The sequence below is a fragment of the Melopsittacus undulatus genome, chromosome 3 (genome assembly GCF_012275295.1).
Source record: "Melopsittacus undulatus isolate bMelUnd1 chromosome 3, bMelUnd1.mat.Z, whole genome shotgun sequence".
Taxonomy (NCBI): Eukaryota; Metazoa; Chordata; class Aves; order Psittaciformes; family Psittaculidae; genus Melopsittacus; species Melopsittacus undulatus.
Window position 1 is genome coordinate 24562105 of NC_047529.1, and position 25068 is coordinate 24587172.

Sequence of the window (25068 nt, forward strand, 5' to 3'; positions counted from 1 at the left end):
TGCAGCGGGGCTGGGGGGGGGGGTGGGGGGAGGGGAGGCGAAAATGGCTGTCGCGCGGTTAACGGCTCACTAGGGGCGGGAGCGAGCAGGCGCGCGCGCGCTGGCTCTTCCGGCGCAAGCGGGTAACTCCTTGTGGCGGGTAACTGGGGCTCTCCTTTCCCCACCTGTCAGTGCTGCGCGGGGCGCGGGACCTGCCCGCCGTCCGAGCCGGCGGTGGCGGTTGCAACGGCCCCGTCTGCCAGAGGCGCTGAGGAGAGGAGAGGTGAGGGGCGGGCGGCCTGGGCGGGCTGCGGGGCCTGGCAGGGAGGGAGAGCAGTTGGTCGGTCATAGGTCAGCGGCGATGCCCGCTTCCTCTCGGTGCGGCTTTCGGCCGTGTTTCTGTGGGGGCACGTCAGCAGCCAGAGCGGGCTTTTGCCACCCGCTGTCCAGCACGGCTGCCCTGCCCGGGGCGAGGACTCACTGTCGGCTGCGCGGTGTTGGCCGGTGGTAGCCGGTGCTATGGAGATCGGGGCGGGGAGCGGGTAAGGACTGAGCGGCGTCTGCCGGCCGGTCTGTCCATGCGCGGAGGGACCGGTGTAAGTTTGCTGGGAGGTGAGTGGGTCCTTTCAGGTTGTCTGCAGAAATTGTGGGGCCAAGCAACAAATAACCATGAGATTGGAGGTGTGAGTGGGCAGGATTTCTGCCCCCCTCTTTCCTTTGTGCCTCCCTACAGGGGAGATGGAGCTGCCTTCTGCGCTGTAATCTAACTTGGGATCTCTGTCACAGATAGTCTCTAAAAACACAGTACTCCGCTGCTATGTATGAAGCTAGGCTTCTGACTTCGGTTCTCTGAAACGTGTGCCTTTTAAGTTCCCTTCTTTATTATAAATTATAGAAGTAATTTCTCACTTGCTTGTTATTTTGTGTCTGTTTAAACAAACACAGTGTGCTACACCTCAGCAGAAGACCACCCTTCTTTTCTTCCTCCCACCCTATGCTTCCTCCCCTGTCTTGCATTCAGCCTGCTGTAGGTCTGCTCTGATGTCTTCTACCTACTGTTTTGCTAACTGGGCAAAAGGCAGTCTGGGTTTGTAGCAGCGTGTAGAGTGGTTAAAGTGGATGTTTTGAGTGCCAGCTGCTTCCTACCTCACACCAGACCAGCACAAGGCTGCTAGAAAGCCAGTAGAGAGGCTTTGGTGGCCGTAGGTTGGTTGTGTCAGCTGTGGATGAGGCCAGCTGTGACCAGCCAGGTAGGAAAAGGGGAGAACAGCTGTAGAAGCACACCACAATGGAAACTGGAAAGAGGTGCCTTTGGTTAAGTTGCAACATGGGCGGGCAGCATTGCATGTCGCTTCTGGTGCATGCAGCCTCTGTTTTCCTATACTTTGATGTTAACAGGGCAATTACTTTTATACTACAACGTGTAACAGTCCTAATAGTTTTATACAGCACGTTTGGGTATTTTATTTTTGTGCTCTCTTTACACGTGTATTACTTTTAATAATTTGTAGTAAACCTATGATGTTTTTCTAAGTGGGTCTGCTTGGCCTTTATTTGTTCCTTATTTGTAGGTCCAGTGTTTATTCCTATTCTCACTGTAGCTATTTCAACCACTTGTACTTGCTGTAGTAATTTCTGAGGTGACTTCTGTACTGTTTGCTTCAGTTCCAATTAGGTTTTATTTGCAGTACTAGCTCTTCAAGAGTTTCAGAGTGCAGACTGTCCTTCGTTTGGCCTTCATCATGATTGGATTACATGAGTGAGTTCTCTTCTAGGTTATTTTGTTCTGTTTTCCACTCTTCATGTTCTGGTTTTTTTAAATGTTCCAGTGGTATTGTGGTAGAACTCATAGCCCTGATCTTTGGTTCCCACATTAATAATTACAGCATTTAAACTTTGTTTTCCCTTCTTTCTAGAGAGAAATTTTAATGGAACAGCAGATTGAATGAATGCTTGCCTTCATATTAAGGTGATGGATAAATTCCAAGAGCATAGAAGTGACTCAGGTCTGGGTACTTAAGCATGAAGACATGTTTGTGGAGGAAACTGAAAGTAGCTTAGCAAAAGTTATGTAAACTGAATTATGAAGTGTATTTCCTCCTTGTTTTCTCTGTGTATGGTATTAAACTAGATACCATAAAATGGAAATGGCAGATTCCCTGTTAATACTTAATGAACATAATAATAATCCAGTATTTGATCCAAAATACCTGCCATACAAAACTATTACAAAAATGTCAGATGGAAAGATTATTGCATTTCTGCATTTGCTTTGAATTTTATTTATTGCACTTATGGGGAAGAGATGCATATTATTACTTTCTTTATAATTTAGATGTTGTGTCAAAAATGACGGAATTGTTAGACACTGTATTTTATACAACAGTCAGTGAATACCTGGAATAAAAATTAAATATTCTTTGTAATGATGTAACAGATTTTAATGTTTGTGGTGTTTCATATAATAAGTGTTACTGTCTCTGGTACATGGTAGTTTAAGCTATCTGATGAGAACATTAAGCTGACACAAGTAAAAAAGCAGCTCAAAGAAGCATGTTTTCTCCACATTGACCTAAATATACAGATCTGCATGTTGAAATAGTTGAGGAACTTATGTGATTTCAAAGAAAAAAGTTTTTTCCTGCATTATTTTTTAGTAGAATTTAGTACCTCAAGATAGGTTATCATTCTGCTGTGTAAAGAGCTGCTTGAACTCAGGGAGATAAGACAGAAATGGAAGAGATGGGAGGAAAGACTGCTCCTTTCTGTTGCAACACTATTTTAAACTACAACTTTAGTCATAATATTTATAGTTTAATAGTGTTTATTTCATTGAGTTCTCTGTGCATTCTCCAGGTTACTAATCTGGAGATATTTAAAGAACAAATGTGAAGCAAGACCCAAAGAGAAGCTCTGGGAAGGCCTTAGTGCTTTAATGAGGGGGCCTCATGTGGTCCTGAACTGTGTACTGTACAGCTGGAACTGCTGTGCTGATCCACCCAACTTTCTCATGGACTGTGCCAACTTCCCTGCAAGACAGGAGATCTATTAGGAACTGTTAGGCTGACCTTCCTGGATTGTCCCATCTGTCCTGTTGGACAAGGAAGTGGTCATTTATTATCCTTAAATGTACTGTTGACTAAAATGTTCTGCTGTCCAGGCTGCCAGTGTGTTTAGGCCCACACAGTCAACTTGGTTCCAAATTGTGACACATGGTATCAACTTTAGACATGCACTGTCTTGTGCTGGTCATTCTTTATTGCACCCCACCCCATTTAAAAAAAAAATCACAGGAACAATGCTTTTGCTCAAAATTTTCCTTTATTTGACTTTCTGTATTAATTTTCTAGGCATTTGTCAACTGCATATATTAATACACTTTCTTTCTGGTGCACAGCTCACTTTAATCAAACCTGCATTGATGCTACTGATCATACTATGGCAGCTGTGTACTTTTTACAACATAATCTTCAACTCCATAACTAACCAAAACCAATTACAGCAAATTACCCAAACTTTAATGTACCAAGGTAAATGGAATCAAAGTTGATTACAGCAATGAAGTTGTGTTTCTTTTTTTCTAATCCAGCTTCATAGTAAGCTTAGGCTTAAATTCACTGAAATTTTTGTTCTGAAAAAGTATTTTTTGTTGCAATGTGTGCTATGATCTTAATTCTTTTTTAACCAAAGTAAATAAATTAATATGTCTATGCTATGGGCTGTAGGTATGTTTTCCTCTAGAAGACTGAAAACTACAATATTTCATTACTTTCAGTGCTCATGGGTAAGAGAAAGGAAGAAAGTATTTCAAAGCCTGGCTCCCATAAAAGGCAGAGACAAGAACACAGAGATGAAAACAGCGATGAATCTAATGAAGAGGAAAGTCTGCAGTCATCAGCTGATAGTAGTTTCTCTTCGCTGTCAGTAAGTTGTTTAAAGAGTCATGAGGGGAAAGATGCAAGAGAAGGTTGATATAGAAAAGTTCTGTGCCTTTGGGTGATGTTGAAATAAATGTCATGTGTAGACTTCAGTGGAACCCATGTCAATGAGGACTTCTGCATAAGTTCATTCTTACCTTATTTGTTTTGGGTCATCTAGTTATAACAATCATAAAGCAACAATATTCTGGTTTTATAGAATTAATTCTATGGAAGTTGTCAAAAAAAACAAATAAAGGAAATGGGTTTTGATTGATAGAAATGTGGTATATTTGGTTTATGGTTGTAGTAACAGCAGAGAAAATACTTAGAAACCAAATCATTTAGTAAAAGAAGTATCAAATATTTGTTTTCTGTAGCTGACAATTTCAAATGTCTAAAAAAATTCTACTGTTTGAAATACATATTTTGATGGAAATGAAACTTGAAAACAGGAATACTAGTTATTTCTGCTTTTCTGTAATAGCTGAAATCTAATTTGATGTAGGATTAAAAAAAAATAATTTCTGAGATGGCAAATACATGTATTTGCATACAATGGCTTGTGTATTTAGACTGGACATTAGGAAGCATTTCTTCACCAAGGGCATGGTCAAACACTGGAACAGGAGTGCTAGAGAGGTGATTGATGCTGCAGTGTTTAAGTGGTATTTTAACAATGTCCTTAATATGCCTTAACTTTTGGTTAGCCCTGGCGTGGTCAGGCAGTTGCACTAGATGATTGTTGTAGGTCCCTTCCAACTGAAGTAGTCTATTCTGTAAGACACTATGGTTGATTTTTGGTACACAGAAGCATCATGACTCGCTTTATTTTCTTAAACAGCAGCTGTTCTGTGTTTATTCTTCCCCAAGGACTTTGCTTTCTTAGAAAATGTTGCTTTTCTTAAGTACTGGTGATAAAAAGAGTTTCTTGTCAAAATAATACATCACCAGTTGAACAGTGGGCCGTCCCACTTTGTTTCATTTCCCCCTTCCTGATTTAATTTAATTTCCCTGTTCTAGGCCATACTAAGAATTCTCACAAATAGTATTATTCAAGTAACAAAATAGTGTTTCTATAAAGCTCTTTATTACTGCTCTAGTAACTGTAATATCTATGATCTTAATCTTTTATGTTTTATTAATTATAAGTTAGTTATGGTGAGAACTGAATGTTACTATGGGTGAGCTTTGGTAACTTTCTCTTATTTTATTATGTAACTGCTGTGTAGCCAGCAACTTTATAGAGTGTCATGAAGTCCTTCTGATTTGTTTGTAGCTTGTAACTGTTGATGTTTTATTTTATTCTGTCACTTGAATTCTCATTATATTCAAAATAGATAAACTGTATCATTAAAATGCATGCATAACACCAGTTTTAATTGTTAATCTTTAGACTGAAGGGGAAGTTGGCATAATTGAAGGTATTCAGCTGAAGAACTTCATGTGCCATTCAATGTTGGGGCCTTTCCAGTTTGGATCAAATCTCAATTTTGTTGTTGGAAACAATGGAAGTAAGTATTAATTGCATCCTTTATTTGTCAAAGAACCATTTAGTTAATAATTTAGAAGGTGTAATTTTTATTTGAAGAAGAGCAGCTAGCCATCTTTTATTCAAGGAGATGGGTTCACTTCTGGACTTTGGAACTACACAAGTCTATCCCAGTAGTTCAAGGCTGATGAAAAAGTTAGGTCATAAATTTAGAGAATGTGTACTTACAGTGCATGAATACATAAGCAGTCAAAAATCTGTAATATGGGTGAACTGGATAAAGAGTTGCAAGAACTTCTTTAAATAAAATACAATGCTTCTTTTACAGGTGGAAAAAGTTCTGTATTAACTGCTCTTATTGTTGGACTTGGTGGAAAAGCCACTGCAACTAATAGAGGTTCCTCGTTAAAAATGTTTGTACGAGATGGGGAGACGTAAGTAAAACTGTTCTATTTTTAAGGCTGAACATGTTTAGTGATTGTGATTCAAGTTAGCTGATCAATTTTCTGTCTTCTTTTGTTTTCTCTGTTGTCCTGCTGGATCTACAAGATTTTCATGAAAAGCATAGCACTGAGGAGATCATATATAAATGAAAAAAAATCCCCAAACACACAAAAACAGATCAGAAATTTTACCAGTAGTGTACCATTCTCTCTGAACTAGCTAGCAGTGATGTGTCCTGTGTGTTACCTAGTCCTTGTGTATTAGTTCCGCTAGGCACTTGAGTATCCTACAGAACAATTGAGTTAATTGGAAAAAAATTATTTGGAAACTAGTTATCATTGTTGTGCAAAGAGTGAGGATAATTCTTTTTCTTTCTTTCTCTTCATATGACTGAATATGCAATATAAAGACCTTGACATACAGGTGGATTATTAAACGTTCATAAAGTGGGTTCATGTTTGTGCAAAAGTGGGGATAACAAGTTTAGGGGAATCACTAAAAAGATAGGAGAGGAAGTTTAAAAGTTTACATTTACATGAAGCTGTAACTAAAAGCCCCAGGCTTTTCCTTGGAGTAAAATTGTGGGCAGTACCTGTCTTATGTGTAATAACTTAATGCTTCAGCATTCACTTGAGAAACAAAATATTAATTCAGAAGTGAAACAACATCTTCGTAAAAGTATGCCTTAAGCATTCATCTATAGATTGGTTAGAGATGGCTGTAGAAGTGAAGCAACTCTTTCTACTGGAAGCCAGTTTTGGGACAGAAGACCTATGAAAACACAACTTGGTTCTGCAACCTAAAGACAGGGACACTCGGGTGGGAAGGGAAGCAGGGGAAATCTCCTGCAACTGTTTGCTTTGTGTCATGGTGTATCTGAAGCATAGAGGGTGCAAACAGGTTAAGTGTGAGGCAGGCTTTCTGGCAGTGTGTATTCAATGCTGATTTGGCTCAAAAACCCATAAATATATCTTGTTCTGATTGGTCCTGTGACTGACTTCTTGCTGTGACCTGTATAAGACATGGCAATTTTTGTGGAAAATTAGAACGTTCTGAAGTTACTTTTTTTTTTTTTTTTTTTAGGCTTGGGACCAATTTCAGTTGTCTCTTTTATAACTTTTATATTTTTTTATTCTAGTTCTGCAGATATTTCTATAACCTTGCGAAACCAAGGTAGAGATGCGTTTAAGCCAGAAGTGTATGGTAGCTCTATTATTGTGAATCAGCACATTAATCTGGATGGAAGCAGAAATTACAGACTGAAGAGCAAATCTGGTTAGTGATAGTTTTTGTTTGCAGTCTTGGAAGGTCTTTTAAATTTTTAATTGCTTTGAATCTGTTGATGTTAGTAAATCACGGACACACAGAATAGCTTGGGCTGCAAGAAACCTTAAAGATCATCTAGTTCCAATACCCCTCCCATAGGCAGGGACACCTTTCACTAGACCAGGTTGCTCAAAGCTCTGTCCATCCTCGCCTCGAGCACTGGCAGGGATGAGGCAGCCACAGCTTCTCTGGGCAGCCTGTGCCAGTGTCTCACTAGTAAGGAATTTCTTCCTGATGTCTAATGTGAATCTCCCTTCTAAAGGATGATGTTTGTCATTTCATTCATTATTGAAGGGTGATGATGAAGTACTTTTTGGGTTGGTTTTTTTTTTTTGTGTTTACTGTAGACTAAGAATATTTATATTTTAACATGTCAAAAGCAGTTGTCAGGTTTTGCATGATGTGAGGTCATACACTATTTGTCTTTATGAAAATGCTTGTCATTTTACATTTACTAAGAACCCCTAGTTTGAAAAAAAGGCTAGGGAATTGCATGTCTTTCTACTTTGGACCTATTAATATTTTTCATTTTGTTTTTTTTTACCACTAGGGACCTTAATTTCATCAAAGAAAGAGGAACTCATAGGAATACTGGATCACTTTAATATACAGGTAATTGTTATAGTGTTTAAATTCTGTGCAGTTTGACATCAGCATGTGATGTTATAATTTAATTAAAAAGCAATGTTCGATTTTCTTAAATGGAAATTCATCTCTTCCATGTTCTTTCATCAAATGCAATGGCAAAAGAAAACTGAAATTTTAACCTCATGCAATGCAGAATAATATTCTGTCTGAGACAGATAAATATTTTCTATCATCTGTGAATTGTGAGTCATGTATCCTGTTAATGAAAGTTTTAGCCTATTTAGGTTTCTTTCATACCTGGAGCTTTGTTTTGTTTTTGTTTTTGTTCCCTGCTCGTTACTTCAGGTTTTGCTGTAGCAGGAATTTGAGTGTGGTTTTGCTGCTTAAGTGATAAAGGGAAGATCAGATACTGCGCAGGAAGTTCAAAATATTCAACATATTCAGCTTTTCAAATAATACAGAGTTCTGTTAGCATGTATTGATTTTTATGTTGTGGCAACTTCTGTAAGAATATAAAGGGTGATTTATTGCCAATGTGACACTTTGATCAATTAAAGAATGAGAAACTAAAGTACATTTGACACTATATCTAGTTCTGGTCCTGTTAAATGAAAAAAGAGGCACTGTCATTCTAGAAATAGTTATCCTCCTGGAAACGGTGCCTTAGTTGTCCTTATTGTGGTTCTAATTTATACTTGATGGAAACTTTTTTACTTAAAATAAAATGAAAGTAATTTATTTTTACAGGTAGATAATCCTGTGTCTGTTTTAACCCAAGAGATGAGTAAGCACTTTTTACAATCTAAAAATGAAGGTGATAAATATAAGGTAAGCAAAATAACCATTTTGATTAAACATTAAAATACTGAGTTCAAATTTTTAGAGGTGGCATTTGGAGGAAAAAAAAATCAGTTCTTAATTTTAATGACCTGTTGTGGGTTAACTCAGGTGAGCAGCTAAGCACTACACAGCTACTCAGTCACTTCCCTTTCCTGCTGCCTGGGATGGCAGAAAAGGAAAGGAAGAGCGAAAGTGGAAGATTAGTGGGTTGAGATAAAAATTATCTAAAAAATGAAGGAAAAGCTGGAAGAGGAGAGAAAAAGGCAGAACAAAACAAGAGTTCCAAAGGCAGTCACTCACCACCTCCCATGGGGAAACTGATGCTCAACCAGTTCCGGAGTGAAAGATGTCTTTCCTCTAAATCATCTCCTCTCCCTTTCTATTACTAAGCTTGACTGTGCTGAGTTTGGCTGGGATAGAGTTAACTTTCTTCATATAGCTGGTAAGAGGCTATGTTTTGGATTTGTGTGAAAACATCAAAAGATGGGGGAAGAAAGAAGAGGGAAGTGTTCAGAGTGATGGTGCTTGTCTTCCCAAGTCACCGTTATGCATGACGGAGCCCTGCTGTCCTGGAGGTGGCTGGAGACCTGCCTGCTGATGGGGAGAGGTGAATGGATTCCTCATTTGGCTTTGTTTGTGTGCACAACTTTTACTTGATTAAACTATTTTTATCTCAACCCATGAATTTTCTCACTTTTACTCTTCGGGTTCTCTTCCCCATCCCACTTGGGGGGATTGAGAAAGTGGCTGGGTGGTGTTTAGTTGCTGGTTGGGGTTAAACTATGACAGTAACGTTTTATGGGATTGAATATCTCTTTGGTTAGCTGGAGGTCATCTGCCTGGTTGTATTCCCCCCCCCCCCAGCCTCTTTCACAATCTGACAGCCTCTTCACTGGGAGGGCAGTGTTACCAGCTTTGTTTTGGTCACACATCTAAAACACAGCAGTGTAAGAGTTGCTGTGAAGAAACTCAAATCCATCCCAGCCAGACCCAGTATGCTATCTGATTGTAGCAGTCATCCACTTGCAAAACCAATTTTTTAAGCTTCTTTTCTCTAAAGACATAAATAACTTTAAAAGAATCTTAGGACACTGCTGAGTTAGTTCATTATTCAGAAATACATTACCAGATATTTTACTTTGGGTATCATTCAGCATATGTAAGAGGTGGTCTTTCTATGTAATTATTTAAAGTTTACTTAGATAAGCTGCTGTATCTGACATCTGCATGTTTTTATTTCTTTTTAGTTTTTTATGAAAGCAACTCAGTTGGAACAAATGAAAGAAGATTATTCATCTATTATGAAAACTAAAGAAAATACATGTATTCAGATAGAACAAGGTGTAGAGGTATGTAAAAGTTATTAGTACAAATCTGAGCATGGAAATAACTATACAAGGTAAATTACATAGCTTTGATTTGGTTAGGTCTCAGTGACATGGAATTAAAAAAAAAGTCTTTCCAATGTTTCATATTGAACCTCTCTTTATTTTTTTAAGCGTCTTCAAGAACTTAAGGAGCTTTATTGTAGAAAAAAGGAACATTACAAAAGTATTGGGTTTGTGAATGAAATGCGAAATCATCTTGAAGATTTGAAACATAAAATGGCATGGGCAGTGGTAAATATACTGTTCAAATATATTTCCTCATATGAAACATAGTTTCAATTATTCCTACTCTGCTGTGGCCATTCTGTTATATCCTAATATGTGCTTCCATTTAGGTGGGTGAGATGGAAAAAGAAATTCAGCCAATCAAAGAATTCATCATTGCTGAAGAAGAAAATACGAAGAAGTTTGTTCAGAAGCTAGAAGAATGCCAGGTACTTGTATGGTTTAAACCATATGTCACTCTACTTTTGGCTCCTTGACTCAAGAATAAAAATAATTAGACTATGATTGTCCTTTAGCTTGTAAGCTGTTGAAACTGGCCGTCCTAGCTTTCCACAGCAGCTAAGAGTATTCCCATTTATACACTTTTTTAGCCACCTAAAACTTAACAGTAATATTCACGTTCCACATATCATTTGATAATAAAATTCGGACATTTTGTTTTCTGTTGTTTAGTGGGGTATGTGTGTGTGGTTTTCATGCTGATGCTTTTGTTTCAGGTAAGAGTATATTATTTTGACTTGTGATTTGGGATGACTAGCATTGCATATACAAGTGAAATTTATTTAGTAATTCTGCTTTTACTGTTGAGAGTAATTACGTGATGCCTATTTCTGTAGTGTCAGAGCATCTTTCAGAGATCTCTCATGTAGGTTTTCTAGGGTATCACTGCCTGTAGAAAAGATCAGTGTCTGATTTCAGGAGACAATTGGAAATTTAATGTACTCTTTGGATGGTACTTAAGACCTCTGTAGGTAGCAAGAACAAATAATTTTGCCAGACATTCAGGTTCACGTTTGATTTATGTTTTTGCAGAGAAACATTAGGCATCATTATTTTGAACTTTTCAGTCTACTAAAACTCTTTCTGCAAATTTTCTGAGTTGGCACTTTTTTTTTAATGCTCAAAAAAAGAAATATATATATATATGAAGTGTATATATAAAGTGTATATATATATATAAAGTGTATATATATAAAGTATATATATAAATGTGTGTTGTAAAACATGTGTATATATATATATATACATAAAAAGTGTGTATATATATATATATAAAGTGTGTGTATATATGTATACATAGGAAGAAATTCTTTACTGTTAGGGTGGTGAGGTACTGGAATGGGTTGCCCAGGGAGGTTGTGAATGCTCCATCCCTGGCAGTGTTCAAGGCCAGGTTGGATGAAGCCTTGGGTGGTATGGTTTAGTGTGAGGTGTCCCTGCCCATGGCAGGGGGATCGGAACTAGATGATCTTAAGGTCCTTTCCAACCCTAACTATTCTATGATTCTATATATATATGCAATGTTCCTTCAAGACTACATAGCATAGATGTGTTTGGCCATAAAGTAAAAATACCTCGACTGTTAAAAAAAAAAAAATATATATATATATATATATATATATATATATATAGTTGTTGTGTTGGTTTTTTTTTAGTTGAGGTATTTTTACTTTATGGCCAAACATGTCTATGTAGTCTTGAAGGAATATTGTCCAGATACTGGTTTCACTTCTTTCCGTTTCGTGGTCCTTGACCTTATTGTATTGAGTCTTGTGTTTGACTCATGACCATGAACTGGAAAAGAAGGTTGCTCTTTTTTTCACAGATTTGGTACCCTGTTCGTTTCCTGAGGATGTTCCTTTATGAGTTTTCGTTTTAGCCTACTCACAGTAGCAATGATTTTAGTATATTTTAGCAAAAAAAAAAAAAAAAGAGCAAATGAGACATGTTAGGTGGATTCTTTTGAGAGATATTTCTTCTGTAGCATTAAAAGGTTTCAAAGAAAATTGTGCCTCATTACTACTTTTCTGTCATTCTTCTTATGCACCAAAGGTGAAAGTCAACGAAGCAGAAGAAAAGTACAAAGCAATACAAGACAAGTTAATAAGGATAAACGAAGAAGCACAAGCCCTGCATCCTCAGTGTACTTCTTTGAAGGCTGATGTGCAGGCAAGAAGAAAAGCAGTCAATGAAACTGAGGTAGGCACAAAGAACTTTCAAAGTTCATGCCGCTTCAAGGTTTTAACCTTGTCCATGCTCTGTCCAGATGTGCTTCTCCATCTGTGTTTAGGCTTCCTAAATCCATACTGCAGTTCAAAATAGGTGCAGTATCCTCCTGCCTGCTTTGCAACTAGCTAAAGCCCATGGGGTTTATATCTTTACACAGATGTTAAGCAGCGTTAAGCTTAGGTAAAAGTAAGTATGATTCAAGTTAACTGCGTTACTGCTTTTTCACATTCCTGAAATTCAGGTTCTGGTTGTCTGTTCTGATGTAGTTCAGTGTTTATTTACTGAAAACTGTAGTTACTTCTGAAATTATTTCTTCCTTCTATTCATTAAACTATTGTATCCTTCATAGGTAGTTTATAATCGTTTCAAAACAGAGTTGAAACGTCTGGAAAAAGATGATGAACAGTTACATAAACGAATTGAAGAACTGAAAAGCAGGTAAATACAGATACAGTGATCATGGTGTATGTTAATTAAGGTATAGGGTTGCAGGGAGCGAGCTCTTCTGATTAATGAGAAAATCTGCTGTCACAGAAAATATTTATTTGAACTTAAGGTGGGTCCAGTTAAACATTTAAATGATTCTGATCCTGCTTCTTTGCATACCAGCATGTTGACTAGAAGGTGATGAAGTAATTGGGTGGGAAAAAAAAAAAAACATTTTTTATTGGTAAGAATATAGATTTTCTAGTTTTCGTGCTGTTGCAAACCAAATGTATCTTAAATTAAATGTAATAGGAATGTAGCTAGGGGGAGTTGTGTACTCACAAATTTGAAAAAAATCATGTATTTGTAAATCATCAGTGTGGTTTTAAAATATTGTCACATGATCTTTCGTAGTGCTAATCACATTTCAGAGCCTGAAAAATTGGAAAGACAAAGGAAAATCGCACGCTTAAGGGAACAGTTAAAGGTGTTCCATGATGAAGAAATAATGATTGGTCAACAGATGGATCAGTTTCAGCAGGCTATATATAAGTGTAAGGAAGAGCAGGCTAGACTTACGTAAGTAATGCTTTTTGAATGTAACTTTTCCTTTGTTTCAAGTTATAAGAGGTCCTTTCCTATGTACCTCCATTACCTCATTCCCTGAGGTATTAGATTTCAGTCCCTCCCCACCTTATCATAGGACTTCCTAAATTTTTGTCTTTGGCACACAGTGACTTAAATTTAGAAACTTTTGGAAAATTGAGAAAAATGTTTTGTCATTAAAGGTGAAAGCTATTGCTAATTTAAAACCTGATAAAAATTCATGTTGTCCGTTTGATGCCCTTCTTTCTTTCTCCCACCATCTGTCCCTTATTCTCTTACTGTCCTATAGCTTTACTAGGATTTAATAATTTTCATGTTGTTTATTACACTAATACATCCTGATAGGTTGTCACAAAATATAGAACACAATAAAAGGAAATAGATATACTATGGGGTAATTTGTCTGTACTTAAGGTAAATTTATGGTGACTTTGAAGCAAGTGGTTCAAATTCCAATTTAGCCCATACCTGAGGGACAAAAACAAAGCACTTGCTGGCTTTGGTTTGGAAATCTGAACTTGAATAGTGATTACTGGAGGGAATTGTGCTGATGTCTGTAATCATAGAATCATAGAATAGTTAGGGTTGGAAAGGACCTTAAGATCATCTAGTTCCAACCACCCTTCCATGGGCAGGGACACCTCACACTAAACCATATCACCCAAGGCTTCATCCAACCTGGCCAGGGATGGAGCATTCACAGCCTTCCTGGGCAACCCATTCCAGTACCTCACCACCCTAACAGTAAAGAATTTCTTCCTTATATCCAATCTAAACCTCTGCTGTTTAAGTTTCAACCCATTACTCCTTGTCCTATCACTACAGTCCCTAATGAATAGTCCCTCACCAGCAACCCTGTAGGCCCCCTTCAGATACTGGAAGGCTGCTATGAGATCTCCATGCAGCCTTCTCTACTCCAGGCTGAACAGCCCCAACTTTCTCAGCCTGTCTCAGTATTTAAAGTGTGGCTGCAAAGAAGAGAGAGAGGGAGACTCCATTTTTAAACAGAGTCAAATGGAAAAATTTGAGGGGTCGTGGACACGAGTTAGTCCTTGGGAGATTCCAACTGGACACAAGAGGAAACTTTTTCACAATTGGAACAATCAGCCATTGCAGTAATCTCCCCAGGGAAGTGATGAACTCCCAACACTGAATACTTTTAAGATTAGTCTGAACAGGGTGCTTGGGACAACTAGTCTAAGACATGCTTTGTCTAAAAAGGTTGGACCAGATGACCCTTGAGGTACCTTCCAACATGGTATTCTATGATTATTCTATGTTTTATTGTATTAAGAGATTTGAGAATTGTTTCTTATTGCACTTGATAGATTAGATTACATGTCCTTTATGGATTGTTGTAACCAACAATTCATGTTCTCTTGAAGACCTTTTGTAGATGATAGTGAAATTGAAGCATATAAATAGAAATAAACTAAATTTATTATAAGTTGTTAGAAATAAGTCTCGTAAAACTAGTTGCAAAGTAGTAATTTGCTTGCTTTTTTTGTCTCATGTTCTTTAAGTTATAAAAATATCATTTTATCAGTGTAGTTAGCTGTATGTTGAAATATTTAGGCCTTGATACACTGTCTTTCTATTAGTACTTCAGAAATAAGACTTTTTTTTTCCATAAGCTGTTGCTACTGAGAAAAATTCTGTTCTCTTAGGAAAGAAAGCTGTGATGTGAGACAAGCACTGGATGCCAAGCAGAAACAGCTGAGAGAGCTGAAAGATAGTAAAACAAATACCTTTAGAAGATTTGGATCATATATTCCAGCATTTCTTGAAGAAGTTGAAAGAGCCTATAAGCAAGGGCGCTTTCAACATAAGCCTATTGGACCTTTAGGTAAGAATGACTGCTGAAAAAGACATTACCTTATGAGATTTATTGCATGGCTGCTACTGTAAACAGTGGTCTTCTAGAAAAACTATTTGTTCTTTAAGGAGCTTCAGATCTATCTTCTGTACTTCCTGGACTAAAGGTTGTATCTGGGTACATTATCTTTCTATCCTTTTTTCTCATTTTCCAATGTTTTTGTTAAGGTATTTTATGTAGTTACGGTGTTTAAACTTTCAGTGCACCTCTCTGACTCCCTCACACTCTCTTAAGCATCAGGCCTCTGTGCTTTGGCTGCTTGTTCTTTGATGGATAGCACTATCTAGCTTTTGGACAAATTCTGTTCAAAATGTTCAGTGGCTGGCTTGTGGGCTTGTCAAACTTGAGATACTTGGCGTGAACCAAGTAAGATTTTCTTGGAAAGTTTGGTTTAATTAATCTGTTGACCTGCTCTTACAGTGACTGCTATTTTCAGTTTGTGAATGGGAGTAATGGTTTCAGCATATTCTGGATGTAAGTGTAAAGGTCAAGTACTGAATTACTTCAGGGTGAGAATGTGCAAACACACATACTGCTGAAGATAGGCGATATAATGGAATATTCATGTTTGTTTAACTTGCAGCTTAAGTGTTCCTCTGCCTTCACCTGTAAAGCATTTAATTGTTGATAAGCAATCTTTACCTTGATTGATATATTTCTGCTGACCTTCCATAGACTTGGTACCTTAATAAAAGTTGTTAGTGACCTGTCAAAGAAGAAAATGTATGCCTCCAAATATATACAAGTGTCTCTACAGAAAGAGAAATAATGTGTCTGTTTTCAGGGTAGCTTTTTGTGGAGTCTTTTAGTTAACTGTTTAATTTTTATTTTTTTCTTCTTGTAAGAAAAGTTTATTGTAGATTCCTAAAATACCCCATAATGCAATAAAACAAAAACCTAGAGTTCTGTAAAAGCGCACTACTGTATGATTTGTTATGTAACACAGTTCCTAAAGCCTTGTTTTTTATGTTTATTTAGGTGCTTTCATTCATCTAAAAGATGCTGAGCTGACCTTGGCTGTTGAATGTTGTTTAAAGAGCCTAGTTCAGGCATTTTGCTGTGACAATCACAATGATGAAAAAACTCTTCAGCAGCTTATGCAAAAATATTATCCACGTGATTTTAGACCTCAAATAATTGTGAATAAATTTCAGAATACAGTTTATGATGTTAGGCACAGGTAAGTTTGTTGTTTTGAATTTTACTGCTTAGCCTTTATGGTTCACATTATTGTTAATTGAAAAGAACCATTATTTTACTTTATTTTTAAGAATCTCATATGAGCTTTATGAATGGGTTTTTCTCCTTCTTTTCTTTAGGGGAGTCCATCATCCAGAATTCCCATCAGTTCTCACAGCACTGGATATAGATCATGCTGTGGTTGCCAATTGTTTGATCGATGTGAGGGGTATAGAAACAATCCTGCTGATTAAAGTAAGGCTCTCTACTCCATATTGGTCTTTAAAGAAAAGTGTTTTCTCTTTGTATGGAGCAAATACAGTATTTTTACTGGTAGTGTCTGTAATGGACAAGAGGGGTAGAGAAAGGTTTTTTGTTTTTTTGTTTGTTTGTTTTTCTATTTCTTCCCCCCAAGGAGAGGTAAGGACCCTGATGGCTCAGTAGATCCCAATTGTGTCAGTTGCATCAGTTATGTTACAGGGCAGTGCACAGACATGTATGTGACCACTGGAGGGCTCCAAGTATGCCCCTCTTGGCATGAAACAAACTCTCAGTATCCCAATTTGAGCATTGTTTTCGTCATAGGTGGGACAGAGTAAAGTGACATCCCATAGTGGATTTAGATAGTAGGATTTACTTAAGAATCAGTAAGGTTAGAGCTTTTGCTCTTAATTTCCACACACTTATTTCCCTGCTCTCCCCAACACTACCTTCATAGGTCTCAACTTCTGTCTGCAGTAGGAGGATCACTGCTGGTCATAAGACAGCTGCTCACAAATACCTGTTTCGGCTGTTACTGGCCAAGGTCCCAGGGCATTCTGTGGGATGTATTTCCACATAGCTCTCCCCAAATGTTTCCAGGATCATCTTCCTTTGTTCCTGGGCTGTTCACCACCACTTTTCTGGGCCCCTAAGTGGTATAGTTCCCATGTGTAATCAGCCTCCTAACTGCCATTTCTGTCTCATATCTATTATTTGGTTGGTTCAAGAAGTGTCAGTTTGTGTAGTTTCAGCCAGCCCCTACCAATTGTACCAAGCAACTCGTAGTTAAGTACCAATTTTAACTGTAGCAGGCTTATACTTGAGAGTTCAAAAATTCCCTTTCCACAGCTACCTGCTTATGTGAAATTACCAGCCACCTGTGAGCATTTACATTTATTTTTCATCTACCACAACAACCAGAGGCCCTATAGACTCTGCAGCATTAAAGCATTTAAGAATCATAGAATAGTTAGGATTGGAAAGGACCTCAAGATCATCTAGTTCCAACCCCCCTGCCATGGGCAGGGGCACCTCACACTAAACCATATCACCCAAGGCTTCATCCAGCCTGGTCTTGAACACTGCCAGGGATGGAGCATTCACAACCTCCCTGGGCAACCCTAACACCCTAACAGGAAAGTATTTCAAAAATACTGAGGAAAGTACCTCACCACCCTAACAGTAAAAAATTTCTTCCTTATATCCAGTCTAAACCTCTGCTGTTTAAGTTTCAACCCGTTACCCCTTGTCCTATCACTACAGTCCCTAATGAAGAGTCCCTCCCCAGCATCCCTGTAGGCCCTCTTCAGATACTGGAAGGCTGCTATGAGGTCTCCATGCAGCCTTCTCTACTCCAGGCTGAACAGCCCCAACTTTCTCAGCCTGTCTTCATATGGGAGGTGCTCCAGTCCCCTGATCATCCTCGTGGCCCTCCTCTGGACTTGTTCCAACAGTTTCATGTCCTTTTTATGTTGAGGCCACCAGAACTGCACACAGTACTCCAAGTGAGGTCTCACGAGAGCAGAGTAGAGTGGTAGGATCACCTCCTTCGACCTGCTGGTCACGCTCCTCTTGATGCAGCCCAGGATACATTTGGCTTTCTGGGCTGTGAGTGCACACTGCTGGCTCATGTTCATTTTCTCATTGACTAACACCCCCAAGTCCTTCTCTGCAGGACTACCATGAATTTCCTTTTTGCCCAACCTGTAGCTGTGCCTGGCATTGCTCCGACCCAGGTGTAGGACCTTGCACTTGTCATGGTTAAACTTCATGAGGTTGGCATCAGCCCACCTCACAAGTGTGTCAAGGTCCCTCTGAATGGCATTCCTTCCCTCTAGCGTATCAACAGAACCACACAGCTTGGTGTTATAGGCAAACCTGCTGAGGGCGCACTCAATTCCATTGTCCATGTCAGCGACAAAGATATTAAACAAGACCGGTCTCAACACTGATCCCTGAGGGACACCACTCGTTACTGGTCTCCAGCCAGACATTGAACCGTTAACCACAACTCTTTGAGTGCGACCATCCAGCCAGTTCTTTATAAGAATAAGAAGTGCAAAGAAACATGGTTATGGATAGAGTCTGGTAAAATAAGAGAATAGCAATAAGCAGTTATTAAGTATGATTTGAATGAGGTGACTAGCAGTTGACGTTGAATTGACATTATTTTGATAACAATCTATTGTTTGATCATTGTAAAAACATGTTAATGAGCTATTTCCTGCCACTTAATAGATTTTTTTATTTTCTGTTATGACTGAAGATACCAACTCCTGCAGGTAAGATTGCAGGTAAAATATTCAAAGAGAAAAATGTGTATATTTTTATTTAAAGAAAGCAGGGTGTTCTGTAAACAGCAGAACTGGTAATGCTTACTTTTGTGAATTTTATTTTGTCACAGTTTTTCCTCTGACATTCCTACTGAAAAAAAGGCAGTTTATGCTATGTCTAGTGTAGAGCTGACTGTTTATTAAGCATGGCTGTTACTGAATGGGATACATAACAGCTGAACATTTTAGGCTTTTCTCATGGCAGAAATGCTAGTTTTGTTCTTCTCTCTGCTTTACCTAACCACTGGTTTTCATAATGTTATTATCTTTGAACCCTACCTGAATAATTTTAGCTGAATCTGAAAGAAATTGAATAGGTATTGTGTGGAATTAATAATATTCTGAATGGGTAACATGATTGGCTTGGAAAAAGGCACTTGTGACTACTTAGTCTGACACTGGCAATATCTTTTATACCAGCATGTTTCCCCAGACTTTAAGTGAATATTGTTTGTACTTCACAGCTTGCCTTGGAAAATTATTTCCTGTATGTGTATTTCACTTTTCATAAATACAGCTGTGTATAGCAGCCTTTCAGTTAGCGAATTTGTTTTTTTTACCCATGGCAAATTATAAGGAGCTAGACTGCAGAACTTACAATGTAGATAAATTTGTAATACACTAAAAGAAATGGACAGCTAAACTGAATGGCTTTTGAGAACATGAACATCTCAGTCAACAAAAAAAGCAGGTTCTTGACATTGCAGATTTTTTTACATGCTTTGATCACTGTATTTCTTCTTTCTTATTAGTATTTGAAGTTATTTCCAGGTGAGATCTTCTGGACAAGTTTTAAATTTATATCTTTAATTATTGTTGCTTTTCCATTGGTATGATAATGCCATTGTCTTTTTCAGAGTAGCCGTAAAGCTCGTGAAGTGATGCAGTTTAATCGGCCCCCAAAAAACTGTAAAGAAGCTTTCACTGCTGAAGGTGATCAAGTGTTTGAAAGACGGTATTACTCTTCTGCTTACGTCAGACCTAAGTTCTTAAGCAAAGATGTTGAAGCAGAAATAAGGTTAGCATCTTGTAATGTTGTGTTTGTGAAAAGTGCACTTGTTGACATAAATAGTGTAATTGCATATTTGTATATTTGCATGTGCACTACTCTCTAGTCTACAATTTCTTTCTGAGATTCTTTGATTCTTCTCTGAGAATTCTGGAAAACATTTTGATTTCAGTGCTTTTTTTGTGATAGGTACAAACTTGACTTATACCTAGACACTTGTCAACTTCTGGGATGTAAATTTTGCCCAGCAAGTAGGTTTTTGCTGGACTGAATACTCCAGGATATCTAGCTACCTTCCTTTTTATTTTATGTTTGCTGAAAAAGAGTATGGAATCAAAGATGGTTGTTGTTCGCTCTTTTTAAAATCTGATACCTGAATGATGGTATTGTAGTTTACTGCAAAGGAGGCTTGATTTTTTTCAAACCAAAAATGTGTCAGTACACATCATCCTACTGGTTTCAAACTTTTCATCTGTATTTTCTAAAGCATTTGATTTCACTCATGGTAGGTATCTCTGATAAAACTTCACTCCCCTGCCATTTTTTTTCTCTCATTACTTTCAAAATGGTAGTTTGAAAAGCCAAATATATTGCAGGGTTTGCAGACTTGAACTGTCACTAAACAAACTTAACAATAGGATGCTTTTATTTTGATGCTTAGATTATATTACAGATGTGGTAAGTAAATACTTTAATTTTAGTATTAATAGCTGATAATGTAAACTGAATTGAATGTTAAAAATCTATTTATGTAGACTCCAAAAGTTTTAAATATGTCAGTTAACTATACTTTATTAGTATGAGTATATAATGAACTTCAGGATTATCTTAAATATTATAGGTCTTTCATTACCAGTGTTGCTTTGGGGAATGGTGTAGGCCAGTTAAAAGAGGAAAATGTCTTCCTTTTCCTCTATTCCCCTTTAGAATTTATCCTAAAGCAATGACACATTTACCTGGGTTAGTATGGGCAATTTATTAAATACCAGTTCTGGGATCAGACTTAATTAGTCCTTTTAATGCAACTGTAACAAAAGGTGTATTAAAATGTTTGTATTAAGATTTTTTATTTTTTTTTCTGTAATATTAGTAAAGCTTCCCCTTTTGCAGGGGTGAAAGGCACTAGGCAAGTTTTGTCATCTATAAATAGTAATCAAAAATAGCTTTGCTTTGCATTTCAAATATTTTGACTGGAAGTGAAAAGTACAAAGCAGTTGTATTCTCTGAAGATGCAGTAGTACTTTTAGAAGTAACACCACTGCTTAGTTCAGACATATGGCCTGTTTGTGAAAATTGCTGACAGAGGTTACAGATGGCGTAAATAACATGAATGATTTATTCACCAGGCATTGAAGTAGGACCATCAGCAGAAATCTGCTTTGGTGTTTCTTTACTGATCATTAAAACCACCCAGTGCATAACAAACTTGACATTTTTTATATATATTTTTTTATGGGAGCATATTTTTACCCATTGTCATGGATTTAATTTTTGTGTATTTCTTTTTATTACATGCACATGTAAAGATATATGTGTGTATGTAATAATATCTAATATATATAATAACTCAATATTACTTTTTAATAAAGTCATTTGGAGAAAGAGATTGAAAGCAAAAAGGCACATTTGACTGCATCTCAGCAACATTTATATTCCGTTCAAAATGAGATTAGGCAGAATGAAGATCATCTTCAAGGTCATCGACGGCACCAAAAAAACCTACAGGTAAAATAAGTACAGTGTCAGCTTTTAGTAGTTCTTCAGTCTTTATTTAATTTTGACTTCTGCAGTATCTTTTGAGTGGATGACAGTTTTTAATGTTTATCCTTCCTTTTGTTTGCTTTCATGTGGTTTGCCTTTGTAGTATGCTTTCATCATTTAGGACAGAATGATAGAGGGTACATCAGTCCTAGTATATGCTGTTTCTGTACAGTATCCTTTTTGTTTCTGCATGTTCCCCCTCCTTGTGTTAAATCTTACAAATTTCAACTCCTTTCTTTGGACACAGGTAAGAAGTTGTGGCAATATTTAATGCAAGTTTCTTCCTTCTCCTTTATTTCTGTTGAACCTTGCCTCTTCATTCCCAGAATATTGTTTCTCTTCATGGTCTCTGTTTATATTCTTAACCCATTTTAATACGCTGAATATTTCACTTTTATGTTTTCTTAATTTTAATTTCTTTATAAACCATTTTAACACCTATTAGTCTTCCTTCTTTGCTTTCCAGTATTTCAAAGTAGGATATATATTTGTGGTGGCAATTAGGCAGTATAAGCTAATACATACATTTATGTTCACCAAATTACAGATAAGAAACAGCAAAAAACCTGTCATGTGGACTCAACTTGCTAAAGATAAATATTTGACGGGAATAATAAATATATTCAGTTGTCGTGTTAAATGCAAATACAGTAATAAATTAATAATTTAAAATGCATGTGACTTTGAGAAGAAGTTTTATCTTATAAAAATGGAGTCCATAGGTAATTGGGAAGAGTCTTTGTGAGTACTAATGAAACTGAAGGGCCACATATCTTGCTTTCTCTGTTGACTTAAATGAACAAATGTGAGCTTCTCTCTTTAAATAAGCCTAAGGATATTTAGTTCCTTTATCTTTTCAGATAAAAGTAAGAACAACAAATGCAGAAATAGCAGATCTTGAAAATATGGAAGAACACCAGGCAGTGGACATTCGTACATTAGTAAGAAGAAATTATCCTATCCAATAAGTATATGAAACAGTGTCTTTTAATTTTGGTAGGGTTTCAAAATAAGCAAATAATGTAGATTTTTCACTACTGTACTATTTGGATAAATAGTGAAGAATGTAACACTTTGTCATAAATGTAAACATTCTGTAATGGAGTGAATTTATTTTTGGTGAGTTTTTTTCTGTGCTTCCCTTGCCTTTTTTGTTTGTTGTTGTTATGGTTGTTGGGTGTTTTATTTTTGTTATTTTTTGGGGGTGTTTTTATTTGTTTGTTTCTTTTATTTTGGTGGTTATTTCCCTCCCTGCCTTCTTTTTTTGTTATTTAGTGGTCTCCTACAAGATCTGTCAGTATGTTATTTTGGGTTTTAGTGACAACTGCATTGAGCTGCTTGTTTTCTGATTAGAGAGTACTGCATGTAATCTGTTACCCTGATAGAGATAATAAAATAAAAACTGTGTACAGTAATTTGCAAATATGTCATCTTTTATTATACTTTATTTAATACACTTTGACAGGAAGATGAAGCTAAAGAAAATAAGTGTAAGATGGAATCTGTAAAAACAGACATGCAGCAACTCAGCAGAAAAATGGAAGAACTGAAAAATATTCGCCAGGTAGCTGAAAAAAAATTTGAAGAAATGAAAGAAAAAATTCATCAAGTAGAAGAAATTGCAGGTCCAATTAAGGTAGCAATAATTTCATGTTGTATTTTTAATTCATTTCCTGTTGTATGATAAGGGGAATTAGGTTAAAATGAGGGAAAAGTGTATGCAACTTCTCATACATTTAAGGTCTACCTGTGAAATGGAAACAAAGTATTCCATCTAAACCATGTGAAGAAATAATCTTGGCAGTGTTTTGAAGTTGGTTGTTACATATAGTTGCTATAGTGTTTTATGTTTAAAAAGTTTGTTTCCACTTATTTATTGCTCGTAACTAAAAGTGCTAAACAAAGTAGAAGGCAACTTTTATATTCCTGAAAGAATATTAATTAGATGTACTGCTGCATATTCTATAGCTGTTTAATTAACTGTTGACATATAGCAAGTTATGCCTTTAAGGCAGGATTAGAGAACAGTAAGAGCATCCATTATTGTTGGTGATTGTTGTTTTTCTTGTTTGCTATTTTGCAGGGTTTTGAGGGGTGTGTTTTTGTTCATGTGGGGTTGGGTTTTTTGGCTTTTTTGGCTTTTTTTTTTTTTTAATCTGTCTGGTTAACAGGGATGAGGAAGAAAATTGTCTTCCAATTTGTTATTCTTTATACCTCTTTGTTTCTCTGAAAATATATGATATCACTTCAACTGTATCTAGAATTATGTAGTATAGAAGTTGCTGGAGTCTATATAATATTACAGGTATAGCAGGGCAGCGAATTGTCGCACAGAAATTCAGTTCCAGCTGATGTCACACAAGCATCAGAAGTTTTGGCTAGAATGTGGTGTAAAAAGTAAATGTAGTTTTTGAAGTTTTAGAATCCCCTAAGATTTGATTCCTAAAAGCAATTTCAAGCATTTATTATGTCCTTATCAGGATGGAGTGTAGACTTTGTGGTAAGTTGCTTTTAAAGCTCGTGGACTTTAGGAGTTGTCTTACTGAAAATAAAATAAAGCAGACTGTTAAAACCAATATAATTACCAGTAAATGTCAGAGAGATGCTTAGGAATCTATCCCCACCAGCTCACTTCTTGACTTACTCCAAACAGGAGGAATTAAACCAAGCTGACACAGAACTGGAGACTAGTAAACGCCGTTTGCAGCACTATGAAGAAAAACAGAAGGAACACTTGGCTTGCGTAAAAAGACATAAAGAATTACTAGCTGTCAAAGAAAAACAATTAGAGGTAGGTGAGGGTTTTTTTCTTTATTGAACTTGGATGGTCATGATTCTTCTAATATTTAATAATATATTATTCCACTTGTACATCCTGCAGACCATATAACACTGAGTATTCTTATCTCCTCATTTACATCTGAAGCTGACTGTCTAAATCAAGTCAAAGTAATTTTGTGTAAATGAATCAAGGCCTCTTCCTTGTCTGGCAGAGCACCATTTCCTGTTTTGATAGATAAGTTAAGGGTTATCCATCAAAAGTATTTCTTCTGTATTTTTCAAGGGAAAGATTAAAATGACTTATCCTAAAAAAAAAAAAATTAAATTGAGAATTACTGGTTTTCTGGATGCTGGGTTTTTCCTTGTAGAGATCTGATCTTTTGAAGACTCTTACCTATTTGATGATTAATTGAGTTTCAAATATACTTTAGGAAAAAATGGCACAAGCTAGGCAAATCTACTCGGAGCGCCTAGAGGTCAGCAGAACTGTTAAGAGTCTTGATGCAGAAATGAATCGCTTGAGAGAGACGATAAATACAGAAAGTAATCGCTATGGAAACAGAGAAGAAATAATACAGTAAGTCATCTTTACTTGCTAAAGTAATTCAGGTAAGATGGAAAAGATAG

The 25068-nt window shown here is 36.9% G+C and overlaps 1 protein-coding gene across 5 annotated transcripts in view; it reads left to right on the plus strand.

Annotated features, from left to right (window-relative positions):
• Window positions 1–118: 118 nt before the first annotated feature.
• Window positions 119–25068, plus strand: part of SMC6 (structural maintenance of chromosomes 6) — a 32479-nt gene continuing 7529 nt past the window's right edge. For 2 of the 5 annotated variants that reach the window (XM_031043945.2, XM_031043947.2), the window contains exons 1-23: window positions 119–262; window positions 1896–1948; window positions 3755–3903; window positions 5293–5410; window positions 5717–5822; window positions 6971–7107; window positions 7709–7770; window positions 8494–8574; window positions 9834–9935; window positions 10086–10205; window positions 10310–10408; window positions 12033–12179; window positions 12559–12647; window positions 13050–13214; window positions 14909–15087; window positions 16096–16297; window positions 16437–16551; window positions 19748–19908; window positions 21489–21624; window positions 22521–22601; window positions 23126–23296; window positions 24314–24451; window positions 24873–25018. In XM_031043945.2, coding sequence (XP_030899805.1) covers window positions 3760–3903; window positions 5293–5410; window positions 5717–5822; window positions 6971–7107; window positions 7709–7770; window positions 8494–8574; window positions 9834–9935; window positions 10086–10205; window positions 10310–10408; window positions 12033–12179; window positions 12559–12647; window positions 13050–13214; window positions 14909–15087; window positions 16096–16297; window positions 16437–16551; window positions 19748–19908; window positions 21489–21624; window positions 22521–22601; window positions 23126–23296; window positions 24314–24451; window positions 24873–25018 — 2699 coding nt within the window. In that variant the 5' untranslated portion in view covers window positions 119–262; window positions 1896–1948; window positions 3755–3759. Of the gene's footprint in view, window positions 270–1644; window positions 1739–1895; window positions 1949–3754; window positions 3904–5292; window positions 5411–5716; window positions 5823–6970; window positions 7108–7708; window positions 7771–8493; window positions 8575–9833; window positions 9936–10085; window positions 10206–10309; window positions 10409–12032; window positions 12180–12558; window positions 12648–13049; window positions 13215–14908; window positions 15088–16095; window positions 16298–16436; window positions 16552–19747; window positions 19909–21488; window positions 21625–22520; window positions 22602–23125; window positions 23297–24313; window positions 24452–24872; window positions 25019–25068 lie in introns of all 5 variants that reach the window. The other 3 variants (XM_034061257.1, XM_034061256.1, XM_031043946.2) reach the window with 3 other exon arrangements.